Consider the following 18,390-nt stretch of genomic DNA (forward strand, 5'->3'; position numbering starts at 1 on the left):
CTAAATTAATTTCTCATAAACGTCGTTGAATACGTAAACTCATTTTTTTATGCAGTCCCTGATCCACCCGCCAACGCAGTCAAATTTGTATTACCTTGCACAATGTACTGTTTGTTTGGCGAAAGATTATCAAGCAAACTCTGCGGCAAATGCAAGGTATCTTTGATAATTTGCTCAGGAACCAGCTTCAACCACTGACCAACCGAAATATCAGTGAACTCAGGGGCTTGTAGAACCTCAAGGAAGACAATATCCTCATCCCCAGTATTTTCTATGTAATGAGAGTATGTGGCTGGCACGTAACTGACATCGCCGGCCTGGAAGTCAAACGTGCCACCAGTCGTGGGAGGTGAATAGGCGGTCACACGGCCTTGGCCGGAAACGAAGAAGCCCCATTCATCGGTAGAGTGCCTATTACAAAACGGTAAGCATAAAGATCTACTGCATTTTTATAGGAGGAATGAACACTTACCAATGAATCTCCCGCATCGCACCAGGATGGATAGTCACAAGTGCGACACTGAAAGTAGATGCAAGGGGGAAGCTCTGAGGATCAATAATTTTGATGCTTCCTCCGGGTACCTCGTATGCAGACTGCTTTGAGAGATGATACGTATAGCTGTGATTTCCACGAGCTACCCCGCCTGGACCGGTGACATTCTGCGCAGTTAGGTTTGCTGGTGCTGGGGTTCCATTGAAAATGTACAGCTCGTCCTTCGGGAGTTGATCAAAATCTGAAAGAGGCGCATTGAGATTCTTCGACAATACTTCTTTAGGAGTGCGGAGAAACATTTCAGAAATTAATCCGGTACCGCTGTCATCAAAGTCACCTTGATCGAAGACTAGCAAAAATTCAGAGCCTTCGTCAAGAGCTTGGAGAGAGTGCGGAACACCGGGAGGGAAGAACCACACGTCTCCCGCCTGCACGTCATCCACATATGTTTGACCATTTTCGTCCATTGCCTGCACTCTGCAACTTCCGTTCAATACATATGCCCACTCACTGGCCTGGGAATGTATTAGACTATATTTATTCCACGAACGAAGACAAATGGCTTGCTTACTTTATGCCAATGCAATTCTCGATATGCCCCTGGCGCGAGTAGCATATCGACTCCAGCCATAGCTGTTGCAATGGGAAGGTTTTCAGTATTTTCCTGTCTGGACCAACCCGCACCATTCGGAACAAGCCGATTATGGGACAATTCCATGGGCCATTTCGCATTTGGCATAGAGTTGTGGTCTGTAGAAGGCGGCGCGACAATATCTGGGTTGAGCTTTGAGTATTCGTACGTTTGAGGTCCGGGATCCGTAGCACCCCATGTACCACGTATTGGCTGAGGATTCTTTGTGTCATCCCATCTGAACGGAATTCCCAGGTCTGCATCGGCATCTTGTCCTGGTGCGAGCTTGTATGATGACACCACAGCGCTCCCAGCAGAATTCACCTCATTTGGGATTTGCCCCTGTAATGATAACGACCCGCGGAGTGGGGCGCCACCATTCGACTCATTATCTCCAGCCGAGCCAGCCCAATCAGAAAATCTTGGATTGGTAGGCAAGGCATAGAGTTGTGCAGGAGCAGTGAGTGCTAGGATACCTAGCTTCAGTAGGAAGCTATTGAAGAGTCCTGGTATAGGAGTCATATTGACAATAGTGCCTGGGATTGTTACTCCAGGGTATCTAGACCGAAAAAATCGTGAAGAAAACGAACTCTATACCTTTGACAAAAGTTGGGAAACGTGGGTGGTCTTCCATTTATGAGTTCGTGGGGTGAAGAAAAAATGCTGGTCCTTTCTTCTGCACAGCACCCCCTAGATGCATGAAAAATTGGAGAAAATACCTCATCTTGCATGCAGATGTCTCGGCATAGCAGCATCCGGTGCGTAACACATGCTGACTTCAGATAGGATAATGATGCAATTAAAGAAAAGCAAAGAAAACGCTCGGTTAAACGGAACGAAGCTTGTTTTATTTCTACGCTTGGGTTCCCCGGATATGGATGTGATCGACAAGTAGAGTATTTCTTATCAAGCTATTGGGGGAAATTTAAGCTTTTTTCCTTTTTGCGGAGACGTTATGGAGTACGACGTCCCTCACAGCCCTAATTTAGTCTGTGCTGTGAGGAGAAGAAAAGTACACATGTGAGACAGTAGTCGGCCAATCAAATGAGTGCCCGCGCAGATGAAAATATTTATGTCACATTTAAATTTAACTGAAAATCTATTCTTCCGGTTGTGGTGCCTTCGAGTCTAGATTAACAGCAAGGAGAATTCGTTTAGTGAAGGCAGTGAATTGAGTTTCAATGCTCGTAGCTTATCTTGTGCAATCTAAGAAATATCCCAGCTGTAAGAAGTGTTTGTTATGGCCAGAAAGGAAGTATTTCCGATCCAGGTTGTTGTCCTTTCAGTAGGCAACAGCTATGTTACGCCATCCCCACCCCCTCCTAGTTGATGACTAGTACAAAATTAGAAATGAGAAGAGCAACTCCGACATTGCTATTAGTATGATTAGTCAATTATTTTGATTTCTCTGGTTTAAGGGTGCTATTTATAGGTTTACGCGTAATGGTCTTGTGAGGAGAGCGGGGATTGTCATTTCTCATTTATGGTTATTTAATATATCCAAAAGAAGGTTACTCCTATAGTCTTCCTACTCTCAGGCTTCCAACACCTACAGTTAATAAGCTGGTACCCAAAATAAGGAATTGGTATACGTGATATTAAATAATGTTATTAGGTCAATAATTGAAGTATTGTTACGGTTCCGAAAGGAGGCATATTTGAGAAGTGTCTTTATATGGAGTAGTTGGTCGTGGTAATAGCATTATCTAGATTCTACAATTTCATAAAAAGATAAGCTAGTTTCAAATAAGATAATTATTGGAGCTTACGACACAAATTTGGAAAACTAAACATACCTCTACCCCCAACCTCCCCACCCTTCTCAGCGGAAGGGCAACAACTGTGCCTGTGTCCATCATTAACTTACAAATTCGGGCGTTAGCAGGAAAGTCTCCATATTCGGTTCTATCATAGCTAATTGGAACATATCAAAAACTGGACTGTCATGCAATGTAACCTATCTGGTATCATTGAGTTGGAGGTAAATACTTCAACGTATACGAGCATTTGCATCAATATACATATGCGTTAAGATATATTACCTAAAGGCGTAGGTTATTTAATAATGTTTTGCTCCATGAGCTACTGAGTCTTCAATGGTATAAAATCTAGTAACTGTATGACTTAATACTTAGCCAGTTGCCAGAAAACAATTAACATGCTGAGAAAACAATAAGCTAACATTTGAACAAGTTAACGCCCATCATATTGAAGTCAACCCATATCCTAAAAATTTAGGACTTGACTTTCCATAAAGTGTGTATACGTACATACTCATAAGGGTGCTAAGCTCTTAAGATCTCTAAACCCCGTTTCTAATCTCATCTAGCCAATGTGGTAGCCTTGATATAGTTTAATGCACTACCCGATCGAAGCCAAGGTATTTGACCAGCATGATAGCTATGATTCAACTTTGCCACCCAGGGCTTCCCTTGTCGGGGGTTACCTGCATCGTAATCTGTGAGCCTGGCTGTAATTCACCGTCTTCAACACCAGTTAATGTAATGCTATCACCGTCCTGAACATGATCATAATCGGTAGGATCGCTGAATGTCAACGGAAGCATTCCCTGCTTTTTCAAATTCGTCTCATGAATGCGGGCAAATGAGCGGGCAATGATGACTATGCCGCCGAGGTAGCGAGGCTCCAAGGCCGCATGCTCACGCGAGCTGCCTTCACCATAATTATAGTCCCCAACAATACACCACTGAACTTGGCGCTGTTTTAAGTCACGAGCGACTTCGGGAACCGCTTGAATTTGGGAAGTCAGGGGATGCCGTGTATGTCCGAGCATTTGAGGGCTATCGCTTGGCAGAAATGCGTTTGTGGCAGCAGTTAACATATTATTACTGATGTTTTCTAGATGGCCACGGTATTTGTACCACGGTCCCGCAGGAGAAATGTGATCCGTTGTGCATTTCCCTTGGACTTTGATAAGGAGTTCCAATTTCCCTGTGCATCCAGCTTGCCATGCGTGGAAAGGCTGAAGGAGTTGAAGTCGATCAGAATCGGGAGAAATTGTCACAATCATTGATTCACTGTCTGCTAAAGGCTCTTGATATGTGTCAACGCCACTTTTGAACTGAGGCGGAAGTTCTTTGCCAACTGGATGATTGAATCGAATGCTTTTGGATGACACTTCATCTACTACCACGCTGTCTGTTAACGGGTTGAAGTCAAGACGCCCCACATATGCGAATGCAGTAACCAGCTCAGGGGAGGTCACAAATGAATGTGTTGCTGGGTTGCTGTCATGACGACCTATGAAATTCCGATTGAAGCTTGAAAGAACTGAGTTCTTTTCTTTCCCACGGACATCGACATCCTTTCGATCCCAAGAACCCACACAGGGTCCACATGAGCTGCTAAGAATGAGTGCTCCTGCGTCTCTCAGCTCCTGGAGTATTCCATCTATTTCAGCCGTCGCGCGGATCTGCTCACTTCCCGGGGAGACCATGAAAGGGGTTTTGAATTTGGACAACCCAACAGCCCGGGCTTGTGATACAATTTGGCGAACTTTATCGAGATCTTCATAAGAGCTATTTGTGCAGCTACCAACCATGGCATGACTCAACTCTTTAGGCCAGTCTTGGAGAGATATCGCATTCTTGAATTGTGAAATAGGATGTGCGAGATCTGGAGTATAAGGACCATTGATGTGGGGCTCTAGGGAGTCTAAATCTAGCTCGATAACATCATCGTAATACCTATCTGAGCCTTCATCTGCAGTCAGGAGGGTAGTATAGACATCATTTGCTCTGCTAACTGCTTCTGCTCGTCGAGTACTGTTAAGGTAGCGGCTCATGGCCTCCGAGTAGGAAAATATACAAGAAGTTGATCCAATCTCCGCGGACATATTGCAAATAGTGGCCATCGCAGTTGCTCCTAAAGTCTGACAGCCTGGCCCGAAAAATTCAATGACCCTACCTTTGCCTCCAGATACGGTCAGAATACCCGCAAGCTTACAGATAATATCCTTTGTTGAGGTCCATCCTGACAGTTGACCAGTAAGGTGGACTCCGACAACTTTGGGTGCAACTAGTTCCCATGGCATGCCTGACATGGCATCCACCGCATCTGCTCCCCCGACTCCAACTCCCAGCATCCCTGAACCACCTGCATTGGGAGTATGAGAATCCGTACCAATTAGTAACCCGCCGGGACTTTTCAATGAAACTAGATCAGTCGCAGTACAACCTAAACCAAATAAAGCCCTGGCTTACATAGCATAATTTTCAAATATGACAGTGTGTATGATGCCAGACCCCGGTTTCCAGAACCCAATACCATACTTTTTAGAAGCACTGCTTAGAAAGTCATACACCTCGGTATGTTCACGAAGGGCCCGGCGCATATCCTCATCTGCACCATTTTCGGAGATGATTAAATGGTCACTATGCACTGTTGTTGGTACTGATACTCGCGAAAGACCCGCGCTAATGAATTGTAACAGCGCCATGGTTGCAGTTGCATCGTGACAGGCGACGTGATCGGGCCGTAATTGAAGAACAGTTTCACCACGTTGAATACTCTCCAATTCCCATTTTTTGTTTTCGGATGGAATAAGGTGGCTATATAGCAGTTTCTCGGTCAGCGTTAATGGCCTTTTTGATCCCCGTTTCACCAGGTCTAAGTTGTGCAATTGTTGGGCATAATTGACTCGGAAGATCTTTACGCCCGGGCAAGAAGTTAGAAGAGCGCTTTGATAGTTAAGGCATAGGCCTCGCATACTGAATTATGTTGTTGAGTAGCAAATCGCCTGAGGCCAGTGACATAAGACCGCTGTTTCCCCGAGGTGAGCCATAATAAGCACTGCATCCTAATTGTATCGGAATGAACAATCAGGCCATAATATTATGCATTTTTGCCTGGGTTCAGAAAAAAGGACGCCTGTGAATACGAGCAAACACCACTATTTTGTTCACGTTGATTTTGATTTAATCGATAGTCATCATACATTGTTCCAACTTGTAATGCGGAGTCATCCAGACTGTGGGTCAGTATCCCTAAGGTACTAAGGGATGCTTGTAGTAAGGAGAGCTCCGAATCGGAGTTTTCCGTCGGCCCGCGACCGGAGCACTCCGCGGGGAGCCTCCGGGTGATGCGACATGATTCGCCATCTACAATAACGCCCTTTTGTATTGTAGCGATTGGAAGATATTCTGAGCATGGAGGTATTAGTAATATTTGTTTTCCATCATGCAACGAGTATCCTGTCTCTGATTTCATAGGAATAATATTGTTCGAAAGTAATTCGGGTGGACAGATATCTCGCACGACTGTATTTCGGCATGGCTCAACCAGAGACAATCAATGCTCTTAGAAAATTTGCATCATGTGATGTTGGTGCCGAATTCCCAAGTATATGCTTTCTATGTACCAAGTGAAATACTAACCAGAGAACTTTAGGTCGGCGATGCTCTAGTCAAATTGGGCGTTCCTAATGGCGGCTACCTCTCTGGTCTCAAAATGTTCTCCCCTGGGATTATGTGTACCAAAAGCAAACTATTTGGTCCCGTGTACACAGTGAAAATGGTTCGTGATTCAGACAAGGCCTCTCCTACCCCTCCCAAGCACTTTGTAGATGCGATACCAAAGGATTCCGTGGTGTTCATCTCGCAGCCAAAGGGCCTTGTGAGTGCCTGCTGGGGTGGACTCATGAGCACTAGGGCCAAAGTACTGGGAGCGGCAGGAGTCGTAATCGATGGACGATTTAGAGACCTTGCAGAACATCAAGAACTGGATATCAAGTTGTTTGCCCGTGATATCAGTATTCTGGGGTCGGCATCTTTCACCCGGTCGTCAGAGCTGAACGTACCGGTTACATATTGCTCTGAACCTGGCGATGCTGTCATTATTCAACCGGGGGATTTTCTAGTTGGAGATGCCGATGGAGTTGTTGTAGTGCCCGTGGAAAAGGTTGAAAAATGTGTGAAGCTGTGCCAAGAACGTTACGAAATCGATGAGGAAACCCGAAAGTGTTTGGAGAATGGAGAAGAGATGGGGCCTACCATCAAAAGGCTGAGGAAATGATGAGCGAATAATACCCTAAAGCCTATACTATTTAGATCTATTAACAACGATGGTGATGGTATATGTGGCCCTCACGCAGTGAAAGAGATATTAGATGTTTGTTTCCGGTGCGGAGAATGGATCCCAGCTCCAATCTCCTTGCAAATAATCGGCAAAAAAGTTTTCCATAAGGGTGTCTATAGCTGTGATTTCAGATTCTCCTATACGTAAAATATTAGCTTGAAACTAGCAAATAAACGGTACAATATACGTTGGTTAGAGATTAGTTCGGATGACTTCTGACTGGGGAGCCAGGGCAAGTCCATGATGTGGGAAAAATAAAAAAATACATCATACTATATAACTTACCAGCAGGCTCCGTAAAAAGAGTATTATCATGAGTCACTTCATCTGGAAAAACCAAGGGTGTCTTGGCTGTGTGTGACGTTATATTCGAACGACGCAGAAAATGGGCGTGAGGGTAACGAGGTTGGCTTTGTAGCTGCGCTTGGCTAGAACTTGAATTGCTATTCTGCAGATAACTCAGGCGTTTCACCGTCAAGTCGACGATTCTGTCAAAGCTATCCTTACCTCCACGCACGGATGGCCACCATTGCCCTCCAATGCTGAGCAGGTTCGAACAAGTGCGTAAATCGCGCAAAGCGTCCGAGAATGGAATTATTAATTGGATCTCAGGTGAGGACCAGAAACAAAATATTATAGTGGCTCCGGAAGCGAAGATACCGTGGATGTTTCGCCAGTTGAAGTAAAGGTTTTGGATATCGTTCAAGTGGTTATAAATGTGTAACCTTTTGCAAGCGCTCTCATAGCAAAAATGCAGCGCCGTTTGGGTAGGTTGAGGGAGCGCATGAGAGGGTTGATAAAGCAATGCAACGGCACCGTAATAAAGAACTTCCAATTTGAGGCGCTTGCAATGCAATTTCGAGCTTTCTCGTCCCGTTGCATTGTGAATGTTAAAAGAAGAGCACGTATTCTTTATTTTTGCAAACCAATCATCTAAGGAAGCTTTGATGCGTATCTGATCTGCGGCATGATCTCTAGAAAATGTGAAGACTTGATTGTTGTTGGGCAGATGATAAAAGAGAAGTTTGATCTCGGAGATGTGTCGATCCAGTTTGAATCGGTGAATCGAAATTTCAAGGTCTTCGGTACCCCGTAAATAGTGACACATACTGCTAGGATCGTTCGTAGCTGATAATATCTCATTGGAAACTTCCCTTATATCTGGAAGCTGAATATCAAAGGTCTCGTCTCGAATACCCAATGGGCGGCCTTGAATGGTTGCAATAGTTCTTACGCCCAGTTAGCGTTAGAAACCTTTGATAGGGCCTTTGCATGTCCACCATACCGGTCAAGATTGTAAACGGTGTAAAAGATTAACTTCCTAAGAATGAGAGTAGTCGGCGAAATATCAGTGAAGGCCGTTGGTTCCCGATGAAGACCGAGGTCAATGCAATAAGACATGGCGATGTGACTAAGTGTCCATATATTAAAGTCGGCTGGTCCAATCATGCCCTGTACAATAAGCAAGAGAATACTTTGTAAGCTAGAAAGTGAGATGCTTGAAATACCCTCAGTAGCTGTATTAATTGCTACTTGGTGAAATCGGGTTGGGGAAAAATCAAATATCTTGTTCCGCGTGAGAAGTGTTGCAGCCAACGAAAAGACCATGAATACATGGAAAGTGGCCGTGAAGATAGTAATAGGGATGAAATTCTGATCGCCAGTTATTTCGAGTCTCCCATTATATGGAAACGGGGTAATCCCTTCGATCCAACCGTTTTGGTCCATGTTTCCACTATATCCCAGCTCAACGCAGAAAACCAGAGCATTGTACGCATTGATCAAAGATTGTGGATGAAGAAATGGATGATCTATGTGAATTTCCCGAAAATAAATCCCAAATAAGGTGCTGGCTTCCTGTGGATCCGGGAGCTCCTGTTGTAGTTATTAAGATACTGACTTGGTTCCCCAGAGTTCTGTAGTAGAGTTTGAAGAAACGTACTTTAGATATTTGTCTATATATCAGACTGTAGGTTTCAGTAGAATGCCGGGGTTCCGCCATTCGGTGCTGCGGCGCAGTGTTACTGGGGGTAGATGATTGAGGGCGTGATAAAGCCTCGTTGTCAACACCAATCAGTTTAGTAAAAAGAAGACCCGATGAGGAACCTAGATATGATTGCTGCCGTGAATCTGAATGAAGTGAGATCATACCCAAGTCGATTGCTACCGACCGCGCTTCCACAGACGGTGGATCTTGGTCCGAAGTTAGCAGAGACGCATAGGAACGTTTCTTGTGTGATGTCTCTGATGTGCGATCATTGCTGTCTGCCGAGTAGGTATTTTGTAGATGGGCTGTTTCACCCACTTCATTAGCTCCAGTCGGCGTTTCTGCACCATTCAAGATGTGAGGATTGATGTTTGGCCCTTTTGATAGATCGAACTCGGGATCTAAAAGTCTGATATTCTCTTCCAACCACTTGATGCGAGCCTGGCACTTGGCAGTATGACTAATAATGGCTTTGATATTAATATCAAGTATATAAAACCAATGTATTATTGTCGCAGAAATTGGCATTAATAATGATTGCTTTTACTTACTCGCGTGGGATGGAAACCCCGGCGTTGCGGCCGTCAACGTCAACACAGGAGACGCCGGCTCGCGAGCAGTTTCCGCACGCTGGTATGCCTCCATCACACTAATGGCACAAAATGATTAGGCAATTGCGGAGAGAATAAATATAAGATGAAGAGGCTCTCCTTGAGCTGTGATTTCCTACTCACCTTGACTCGTTTGGCTCGGCAACGTTGGCAAGCTAAGCGTACCTTTCTGGAGGCGACGGGCGTTGCGACTCCGTCACCCGAGGACATTTTCACAATATTTAATCATGAAGTATTAGCTAGACATCGGAAAGTGTAGGATTCGCATTTGCGTTCTCCTAGTGATAGTAAATGTTGGAATGGTTGAATTAGCTCTTCCGGAAAACAAAGGAAGCATTCGGGGCTAATCCAGACAAAGTAAAATCTCCAATCTATCAGAGGCTAACCAATCAGAAGCCTCAATATCCAGTTGCACTGCACAATCAATGTTGAATATCTATGAGCCTTTCAAATGGACTTCAGAAAAAGTTGAAATAGCTTATTTGGTTGTGCCTTGTAAAGAATCTTTGTTCTATTTGTCGAGGAGTAATTAAATCCATGTGGCTTTAACAAGCGAAACAAATGTCCATGTCGGTTATTAGAAGCAGGGCATTTCTCCTAAGTTGTGCTACAAATCATCACAAATGTGTCAGATGTAAGATTTTTACTCTCTTAAAGACCTGTAAATAAACTAGTGATATCCTGAGCATTTCCTTTCAAAGACTAATTTCTGTTACTGATATCCTCTTCATGCCGAGAAGAAACATCCTTCTCCAAATCCCCTGGAAATTGATTTTGGCTTGCTACGGGTACGAAACCAATCTTGTACCATGGTTGCTCGAATAAGACCTCGGTACTCTCCATGCTTCTACCCTTGCATTCGGGGAAAGAAAAGAACACCCAAATTGTTGAGCAAAAAGTGAATGCGGCAAATAAAGCAAATGGACCATATGGGTGCATTGCTTCAGTCATGTTTGGAAACCCTCGAGTGATTCCAAAGCCGAGAAGGTTCTGATAAAGAAATGCAACTGTCACCACTGAGCCACGAATATTAGTAGGGCAAATTTCTGCTGCAGTCAGAGAGAAAGCGGGAGCCCAGCCAAAACCGAATCCGACGGCAAACAGACACATAGCCACAACAGCAACAATGGCTGCAGGAGACGTTTGACCTGAACTTTTTCCGTTCACATTAGTTTTACCCAGATAAGCTGCTATATAGACTAGACATGCAAGATTCGTAGTAGAGCCCACGAGAAGGAGCGGCCGCCGACCAAATCGTTCCGTCAAGAAAAGGGAGTAGAAAAAGATGGATAGAAATTTAATAGTGCCATATATTGCAGTGAAAAGCAGGACCATCTCGGGTTGAAAACCAACTGAGGTCAAGATATTTGGTGCGTAATAAGTGATAGAGTTTCCTCCAGACATGATAAAAAAGGTTTGGACGAGGACAACGAAGAGAAATATTTTTCGGGTAGCCTTATTCTTAACACAGAGTCGAATGAATCTTTGATAAGTTTCCCAATTTTTTTCTTCTGACGTTTGAACTTGTCTTTCAAGTTCCGAGTACTCTCGAACAAAGTATGGATCGTTCTCGTCTAAACCCCCACGAAGCTTTCGCAGGCTATCCTTAGCCGCTTGTGGTTTGTTTCGTAACATGAGGTATTTTGGGCTTTCCGGAAAGAAAGGATAGCCGATCACCAAAACAGTTGAGGGAATCATTTGTAGTATCATGGCTATCCTCCACTGCCAGTTACTAGATAGATTGATTACCTCGGAAACTGCAAAGTTGATCCAATATGCCCCTGCAACTCCGCTCATGATCCCGGCATTATAAAACGTGGACATCATCCCTCGCAGCTCCGTAGGAGCAATTTCAGATATATAAACAGGGCCGGGAGAGTAGGCTAGGCCGGACCCAATGCCAGATATGACACGTCCGGCAAGCAGTTCCGCCAAAGAACCGAAGTTCACGGTCATCAACAGAGCTCCGATTGTGTACGTGATAGCGGCGATTAGTATAACGATCTTGCGTCCTCGTCGTTCCATGATAGGACCCGAAATTAGGATTCCAGCAGCTTGGCCCTAAATTCAAAGTATTAGTTACTTGCAACTGTCAAAAATAGAGAGGGTAGAGAAATTTATCATACTAATAACATGGCAGAAGTTACCCAGCCTTGAGAGTCTGTAATAGTTGATTTGGGAAGCCGATTCCAGCCAAATTGATGTTGGAAAGACGGCATTGACATGATCCCCGAGATGTCCGATGAATTAAAGCCATGTAGCGTGCCACAGTAAGATGCCCATATTGCAGTTAACCAGATGTATGGGCCTCGGGCAGGCTGCGGAACCTGCTTCCAAGCGACTTTGGATATCCCCCCTCCCGTAGTTCCCATCGTTTCTAGAGACAGATAATGATCAAAAAGTAATATATACGAAAGCGTCAACAATATGACAAAAGTGATTATGATTCATAGGAAATTTTAAGGTGAATGTCATTACTTTAACAGATGAGGTGAATTCAAAGGAGCTGTTCGGCTACATTTAAATTAATTACCATCACTTAGCTGAAGCACACCTAATGCATGAATATCATTAATTTTCATAGGAACAGAACCGCACAGCTAATAGATCCTAGATTACTATGGAGTATAGAAAACCGGGGAAATCCCGGTACATGGCCGTGAAAGGTTAGAAAAGCATGTCCGTGGATCCTGGAGTATTCCGAGATTGTTCGATGTTTATGAATAAAAGGAGTATAATGGCATAACCAAAAGATCGTACGCTAGGCAGGATAATACAATCGTCTAAGTGTCTTAGTGTTCATCACTAGCAATAGCCCCCATTTCATGTGTGAAAATAAAGGGAAGTCGCCCGGCGCTCTGCCCGGAGAGAATCCGGTTGCTTTATATGTGAGTAGTCATAATAGGAAGAAATAACATCGAGTAGCAAATAAGAGGTAAACGACAGAGGGTATTAATAAAATATTCACATATTTATTACCATTCATGTTATGTCATGATTAATTCAGGTAGTCTAAATTATCAAATTGATGTTTCCGACATGAGGTGGATAACTCACCTTAAACAAATGTGGTTTACATGTACGACATATACGACATGTACTTCAAATTTTAACGATCCTTAAACATTTCTTGATTGTAGTTTTAATATATGTTATTCTTTCATGTTGTTAAAAATGTTCGAAATTTGCTGTTAAAAGTTAAGACTTAATAATATATCTCTATGTGTAATAAGTTTATTTTTCACTAATAAAATTTGATATTGTATAAGCTCAATCACACGACTACAGAACAAAACTTCAAAAGGCATAGATATACATTTGGACCATAGGTGTTTAGAGATAAGGCATGATGTATTCAATCCCATTATTGCCATTTATTTCGACCTTCACCAGTCATAGAGGGCTCTTGGATTCGTCACCATCACAGCATTCCACTCTTCCGCGGACAACCAAGAACGCAGGCTTTTTAACCAGGCTAGGTCATCGATCTCGAGAAATGGAATCTCGGTCATAGCCTCTTCACGGGAACGAACTGTCATTGGAGGACCATGAGGCCTATTATTGACTTAGCCGGTGCAATTGCAAAATGACACAAAGCTAGAGATTGAAGAACCCACCAGTCACTACCCCAAAGAATCTGTCGAGGATTTGCATCGAGAAGCGCTCGTACCAATGGTTTGAGATCTTCGTAGTTTGGAGCCTGATTGCTAACGCGATATGGAGCACTGATCTTGACGAAGATGTGACCATTACGCACGAGTTCGATGATTTCCTTAAAGCCAGACTGTTGAGTAGCATCAGAGACGCCTTTCTCAGCTTGCAGCATACTGGCACCCTTGAGTAAGGCGAAATGGTCGGTAACCACTTTGATGCCAGTGGGGATAATCTCTTGTTCCATAAAGGGCTTAAGTTGCACCCAAAACTCGGGATGCGTGTGAGTGAAGGCCATGCTCCAGCCGGGACAATGTTCATGGAGAACTCGACTGTGATCGCGTAAAGCAGACATTTGTCTTTTTACGTCGTGCATTGCTTGGTACTGATATACATTTACTCTGATCCCACGAATACCATCATGGTGCATACTTGCGAGCTCTTCGGCAGTTACAGTCTGCGGGTCTATGACGCCGATAGCTTTAGTCTTACTAGGACCAAGCTCAGCAACAAATGTACGAAGAGATGAGCAGTCGGAGCCATATGATAGTCCATGCGTGAGAACGGAATTTGTGATGCCTAACTTCCTTATATGTTCAAGAAATTGATCAATTGTGGCGGGTGGCGGGGTAAGGTGTCTATTAGAAGAGTATGGAAAACGGTCAGCTGTATATATGTATTAGCAAAAAAAGTAATGAAATCTATAATATCAGCAGAAATTAAGAACCATACGTTCAAAGATATGGTAATGCACATCCCAGCCCCCGTTTGGGAACAACTTCTGTACGACATCCATTTTTTCTTATGTTAGCCAGAGTCAGCTAACAGGGCTGAAGAGAGACTTTTTTCAGACGAAATATAATGTGGTATGCAAACTACTGGGTGCGTTTTTATCTACTCGATCACTTCATTGAAGAGAGGGGTATGGGGAGAGTGGATCACCTCCGGAGTGCTCCGAAAGAATTATGGGGTGTCTAGTCGCCCAATCAGATCGAAGCATCCAAAGTTGTACATATCAAGACAGAAAGAAAATCTCTAGTATAAATGATATATATAAAATCGTACATAAATATATCATAAACAATGCTAAACAATATTGCATACGCTTCCAGCTTATGGGATTGAATAGGATGTAGTTTCTTTTCCTTTCAAATATAGTTCATTATAAGTAGATAATTCACAGAACGTTCTATTCCAAGGATATCAATCGATAACTTACAGAATGTATTTAAAGACATAAAATACCTTAATACTATACTATAAATTGGTTTAACGACGGAATTTCCTAGGCTTAATTGCAGGGTAGCCCTAATAGACATCTAGCTTGAACATGATGTAGCGCTACCGGAATTATACCGTAGCTGTAAAGTATACCATCGCCAGCTATATTTTCCTTTCCTTTTCGTGGACCTTATTTGCAAAGCCTAAACGAGGGCCCGAGTAATCATATACAACGAACTGTGTTTTGAGAACTATACCGCCAAAAATTGAGAAACCAATTCCCCAGTTACTCCGCATACCTTCCTAGCGGTAGCCATCTTCGAGATTTTCATGATTGATATACTTTCCAGGAACACCTCCACGGTACTTATCAGGACCAAATACAAAGTCTGGTAGCACTAAACCACATGGGAAGAGCCATGCTGTCTCACAAGCATCTATGAATGCGCCCGGTACAGCAGCATAATAGGCGTCAATAACATCCGTGGGGAGGTAGAGGAGGGTAGTACCGGTGTCTGGGGTAAATAGGTACCGGTACCATAAAGGTTGCTATTCACCCATTATGCAATAAGGGGTTTCCATTGGGTTCTTCACTAGCAATATCATTGATAATTCGTTCACTACAAGACTCTTCGCCAATCTGAAAGCCTGCCACGTCTAGCCACAGTAGTCGCACGGCTGCGTGCCAATTATCCATCAAATCTCTTCAGTGTATTCTACTCGATCAATACAACAAAAATAAAATTCCTTGACTCATCATATTTGAGATGGCAATAAACAGAGACTGGCTTAGATTTGGGAGTACATTTTAGAAGAAAGTGAGTTGTTTGACAGGTGAGACTATCACAATTAAAGAGGTTCTTTGTTAAAACTTGAAAAAGAAAGAGAAATAAGCACAAATAGCTCTCGCCAGTGTTAGTTCGGCTAAAGTCTAATTCTTGAAGCCCACTGCTGATTAGACTGACAACAAATTATAGGGGCACATGCAATGCACGCTCTGACCAACAGAAATGGTCCCTGTCTTGCTGCAACGATTGTATCAGTGTAAAAGCAATGTTTCACTATCTCTGCAAAATGAAGAATAGAAAAAAGAAGACTATTACCTAAGTAGACTTGTACTTGAGCATCATCGTCTCTTCTTTTCTGAAACATTAACTAGATAGGATTCCCAATAGACCCTGAAAAACACATCGTGGGTCCGAGGTAGACGAGACCTTACCACCACATACGCATTTACATTGTGGATCAATAGCATAACCATCTGCTAGGTTGCAATAGCTGCTATTTGAACAGGAATTTTCAAATTAACCGTGAGTCAAAAAAGCAAACTTTTTTTCACTTACAGCAGCATACAATCGCTATTCCGCGCATAGAGACTTTCTTTCTGTTCAATGTCTTGAATGAAACCATTGGAATTTTTCCCGACATAGCTACAAGTGACCTGTCCGTTTTCCCCTTCGGTTCAACAATATATTGGGAGGTTCGCTTTTGATAAATGAAGTTTACTCTCATAGGCAGGACTGCCCAAGTCTCTTTGGTGTTCTTTTTACGTTTGTCTAAGAAAAAGAGAGCCGCCACCGCCCCAACCCCATTTTTTGGCAAACCAATTGTAAGTGAAACCATGCATAATTATCCACCATAAACATTCAGTGTTAGTTAAGATTTCACAGTGATCTTGAGGCAGTCTCAAATAAAAAAGTTCAACAAAACATACCACTGGATGCAACATTTAGGTTAATTTTGTCTCTAGGAAAGTCTCTATCAAATATGAACTTCCAAACATATCCCTGACGATGCTCGTCGCCGTAAATGTTCTGTGTCAAAGTAGTGCGATTAGGATAAACTGCGAGCAATATGCAAGGCAGTGAATCTAACCGTTAAATTTCGACTCTCCAAATAACAGCCCTTGAATGTCTGTCACTACTCAGAAACCAGCAGGGTTATGGCAGAGATTAGCCGATGCTGGCACGAACTACTGGTTTCGTATCCGGAAAGTGCACAGTGCATCCACTCTTGAATGATCGCATGCCCTTAGGAGAACAAACTACCAATGTATTTTGCGGGCTTGTGTGCGCCATTGGTTATATCGTTGATATATCGCAAATTGCCATCCTTGAAAAAATTGTGGACAGAAGACGATAACCCAGCCTAGGAGATATTTTCCAGTCAGCATGGTAGCCTATATGAGAGGAAACAGGGCACTAAACCGTTAAAATTACTAGAGTTGACAGTGTACGCAGCTCTATGGAGTAGATCAATCGATTAAGTATCATAAAACAAAAGAGATGTATGACGGTAATTCTTACTGGCCTGTCCAGCTTCCACGCGAACTCGAGCATTTGGCACATCTCATACTTAGAAGGCTCACTGCATCGATAAGATTTTTTTTAACGCACATAATTTCCTTTCGAGTCCTTTCTACCCCATTTAGGAAATAAGCTGGTTTGTTCAATGTTATTAAACGACATGCCGTCAGCCGATGGTCCGGACTCGGACCTCCCATTGTCCATAGCTCATTCATATTTAGATTTGTCGCAGTCAATGACATTCTAGTTGCTTCAACAAGAATATCGAATTGACTTTCAGAGCATTGAGAGAGGGCAGCATCCCAACGAATACCACGATAGGCATTTCTGATATCTTTGATATCTTTCCTCTTGCTGATTTCAAGGTTAGGGGATCTAGCGTTTCTGATTGGATTAGCTTTCGTCAGTTTAAAAATGAGAAAAGCAGGGCAGTTTTGGTAAGCGAGAACATTTACGTTTCCTTTCGAGAGACAAAAGGAAAATATCATGCAGATAAAAAAATCTTCAGAAAAGAGTCTTGCGAGTTCAAAACCGGGATCCTTTTTCACCGTTTTCTCTGCCTTGTAAGAGGAATCGAGTAAAAATCATCAACGAAGTCACTCTTACGTCGATTGCCTATGTATAGAATTACCACTATAAAGAAAAAAAAGAGTGCACGGCAATGATAGAAATAGGGAATTGGTAGATAGCCGACTTTTGTTGTCAAACAATGAAAATCGACCTACAAAGTCAGGCAACCAATTTACGATTTGTTTCTGCACATTGGTTTAGTTGGCGATGGTTTCATGGAGAAGCCTAATTGTCAACCGCTTACTTGCCGATGTGTGGCCTAAGCACAGTAGTGACTCTTGAGAGTAGTCAGTGAGGGAACGTTCTATGTACCTCACCGTGACGTGCTTCTTTAAAAACCCAGGGATTTCTTGTTTTTGTAAATTTCCATATATATTATTTACTATGGGTTCCTAGAGAAGCATCAAGACCCATAAATTGCAGCGAAGGATGCCTTGGGACCAGAATTGATTCCTGCTGGTAAGGCCCAAGGTTATCAACTATCGTCACGTAAGCCAACAGAGATTTATAGAAGCAGAACCAGGGTGTTAGCCATATATCCTCTGAAAACCTTGGGAATATTCACGACTAAGTTTCTTAACACCGTCTGCCAACTTGTATGATTTGTCCGACAACAAAAGAGTGTAAAAATAAAGAAAACAAAAAAGAAAATTCACATACAACAGCTGGGATTCGCTGGTGGTCACCCACCCAACTACTAACCAGCCGGCGTGTGGCTTAAGTACGGCTGAGCGGACGGGAAGCCCTGTTTTCCACACCCTATGGTCGTATGTACTGGATGTGTCTAGTTTATTGAGTTATGTAGAAGCAAAATTTGTGATCAA

General features: G+C 43.1%; 6 protein-coding genes across 6 annotated transcripts; 1 reads left to right on the forward strand and 5 right to left on the reverse strand.

The window, feature by feature from the left end:
* Window positions 1-47: 47 nt before the first annotated feature.
* On the reverse strand, window positions 48-1,646 carry BGW36DRAFT_392606 (RmlC-like cupin domain-containing protein; the record flags this gene model as incomplete). Its single annotated transcript, XM_046217716.1, has 4 exons — window positions 48-411; window positions 473-1,008; window positions 1,065-1,431; window positions 1,483-1,646. The coding sequence occupies 4 exons, from the start codon at window positions 1,644-1,646 to the stop codon at window positions 48-50; spliced, it is 1,431 nt and encodes a 476-aa protein (XP_046077472.1).
* Window positions 1,647-3,064: 1,418 nt separating this feature from the next.
* On the reverse strand, window positions 3,065-6,102 carry BGW36DRAFT_366282 (aconitate hydratase). The gene is made up of 5 exons (XM_046214732.1): window positions 5,348-6,102; window positions 5,268-5,287; window positions 5,079-5,240; window positions 3,571-5,057; window positions 3,065-3,550 (listed from the first exon to the last, which is right to left on the reverse strand). Exons 1-5 carry the CDS (start codon window positions 5,851-5,853, stop codon window positions 3,446-3,448), a joined length of 2,280 nt encoding a protein of 759 aa, XP_046077473.1. The 5' UTR covers window positions 5,854-6,102; the 3' UTR covers window positions 3,065-3,445.
* A 1-nt stretch (window position 6,103) lies between these two features.
* On the forward strand, window positions 6,104-7,470 carry BGW36DRAFT_366284 (ribonuclease E inhibitor RraA/Dimethylmenaquinone methyltransferase). The gene is made up of 2 exons (XM_046214733.1): window positions 6,104-6,466; window positions 6,534-7,470. The coding sequence occupies exons 1-2, from the start codon at window positions 6,416-6,418 to the stop codon at window positions 7,155-7,157; spliced, it is 675 nt and encodes a 224-aa protein (XP_046077474.1). The 5' UTR covers window positions 6,104-6,415; the 3' UTR covers window positions 7,158-7,470.
* Window positions 7,203-10,097, reverse strand: BGW36DRAFT_2655 (putative Zn(II)2Cys6 transcription factor). The gene is made up of 6 exons (XM_046210121.1): window positions 9,942-10,097; window positions 9,759-9,856; window positions 9,163-9,667; window positions 8,506-9,095; window positions 7,506-8,449; window positions 7,203-7,357 (listed from the first exon to the last, which is right to left on the reverse strand). The coding sequence occupies exons 1-6, from the start codon at window positions 10,026-10,028 to the stop codon at window positions 7,248-7,250; spliced, it is 2,334 nt and encodes a 777-aa protein (XP_046077475.1). The 5' UTR covers window positions 10,029-10,097; the 3' UTR covers window positions 7,203-7,247.
* A 423-nt stretch (window positions 10,098-10,520) lies between these two features.
* On the reverse strand, window positions 10,521-12,190 carry BGW36DRAFT_285231 (general substrate transporter; the record flags this gene model as incomplete). Its single annotated transcript, XM_046210302.1, has 2 exons — window positions 10,521-11,879; window positions 11,945-12,190. 2 exons carry the CDS (start codon window positions 12,188-12,190, stop codon window positions 10,521-10,523), a joined length of 1,605 nt encoding a protein of 534 aa, XP_046077476.1.
* Window positions 12,191-13,204: 1,014 nt separating this feature from the next.
* On the reverse strand, window positions 13,205-14,265 carry BGW36DRAFT_353297 (uncharacterized protein; the record flags this gene model as incomplete). Its single annotated transcript, XM_046213420.1, has 3 exons — window positions 13,205-13,373; window positions 13,436-14,135; window positions 14,202-14,265. The coding sequence occupies 3 exons, from the start codon at window positions 14,263-14,265 to the stop codon at window positions 13,205-13,207; spliced, it is 933 nt and encodes a 310-aa protein (XP_046077477.1).
* Window positions 14,266-18,390: the final 4,125 nt, after the last annotated feature.

This window comes from Talaromyces proteolyticus (genome assembly GCF_021365285.1).
Source record: "Talaromyces proteolyticus strain PMI_201 chromosome Unknown BGW36scaffold_1, whole genome shotgun sequence".
Classification (NCBI taxonomy): Eukaryota; Fungi; Ascomycota; class Eurotiomycetes; order Eurotiales; family Trichocomaceae; genus Talaromyces; species Talaromyces proteolyticus.

Excerpts from the sequence above, each read along its gene's own strand:
- BGW36DRAFT_366284 (XM_046214733.1), top strand. The coding sequence starts at position 6,416 with ATGGCTCAACCAGAGACAATCAATGCTCTTAGAAAATTTGCATCATGT. Across the intron at positions 6,467-6,533 it reads GAAAATTTGCATCATGTGAT|GTCGGCGATGCTCTAGTCAA; the intron begins GTTGGTGCCGAA and ends AGAGAACTTTAG.
- BGW36DRAFT_2655 (XM_046210121.1), bottom strand. The coding sequence starts at position 10,028 with ATGTCCTCGGGTGACGGAGTCGCAACGCCCGTCGCCTCCAGAAAGGTA. Across the intron at positions 9,096-9,162 it reads TATATAGACAAATATCTAAA|GAGCTCCCGGATCCACAGGA; the intron begins GTACGTTTCTTC and ends TAACTACAACAG. Across the intron at positions 8,450-8,505 it reads ACCGTTTACAATCTTGACCG|AACTATTGCAACCATTCAAG; the intron begins GTATGGTGGACA and ends ACTGGGCGTAAG.
- BGW36DRAFT_366282 (XM_046214732.1), bottom strand. The coding sequence starts at position 5,853 with ATGCGAGGCCTATGCCTTAACTATCAAAGCGCTCTTCTAACTTCTTGC. Across the intron at positions 5,288-5,347 it reads ATATTTGAAAATTATGCTAT|TCCCGGCGGGTTACTAATTG; the intron begins GTAAGCCAGGGC and ends TTCATTGAAAAG. Across the intron at positions 5,241-5,267 it reads TCCCGGCGGGTTACTAATTG|GTGGTTCAGGGATGCTGGGA; the intron begins GTACGGATTCTC and ends CTCCCAATGCAG.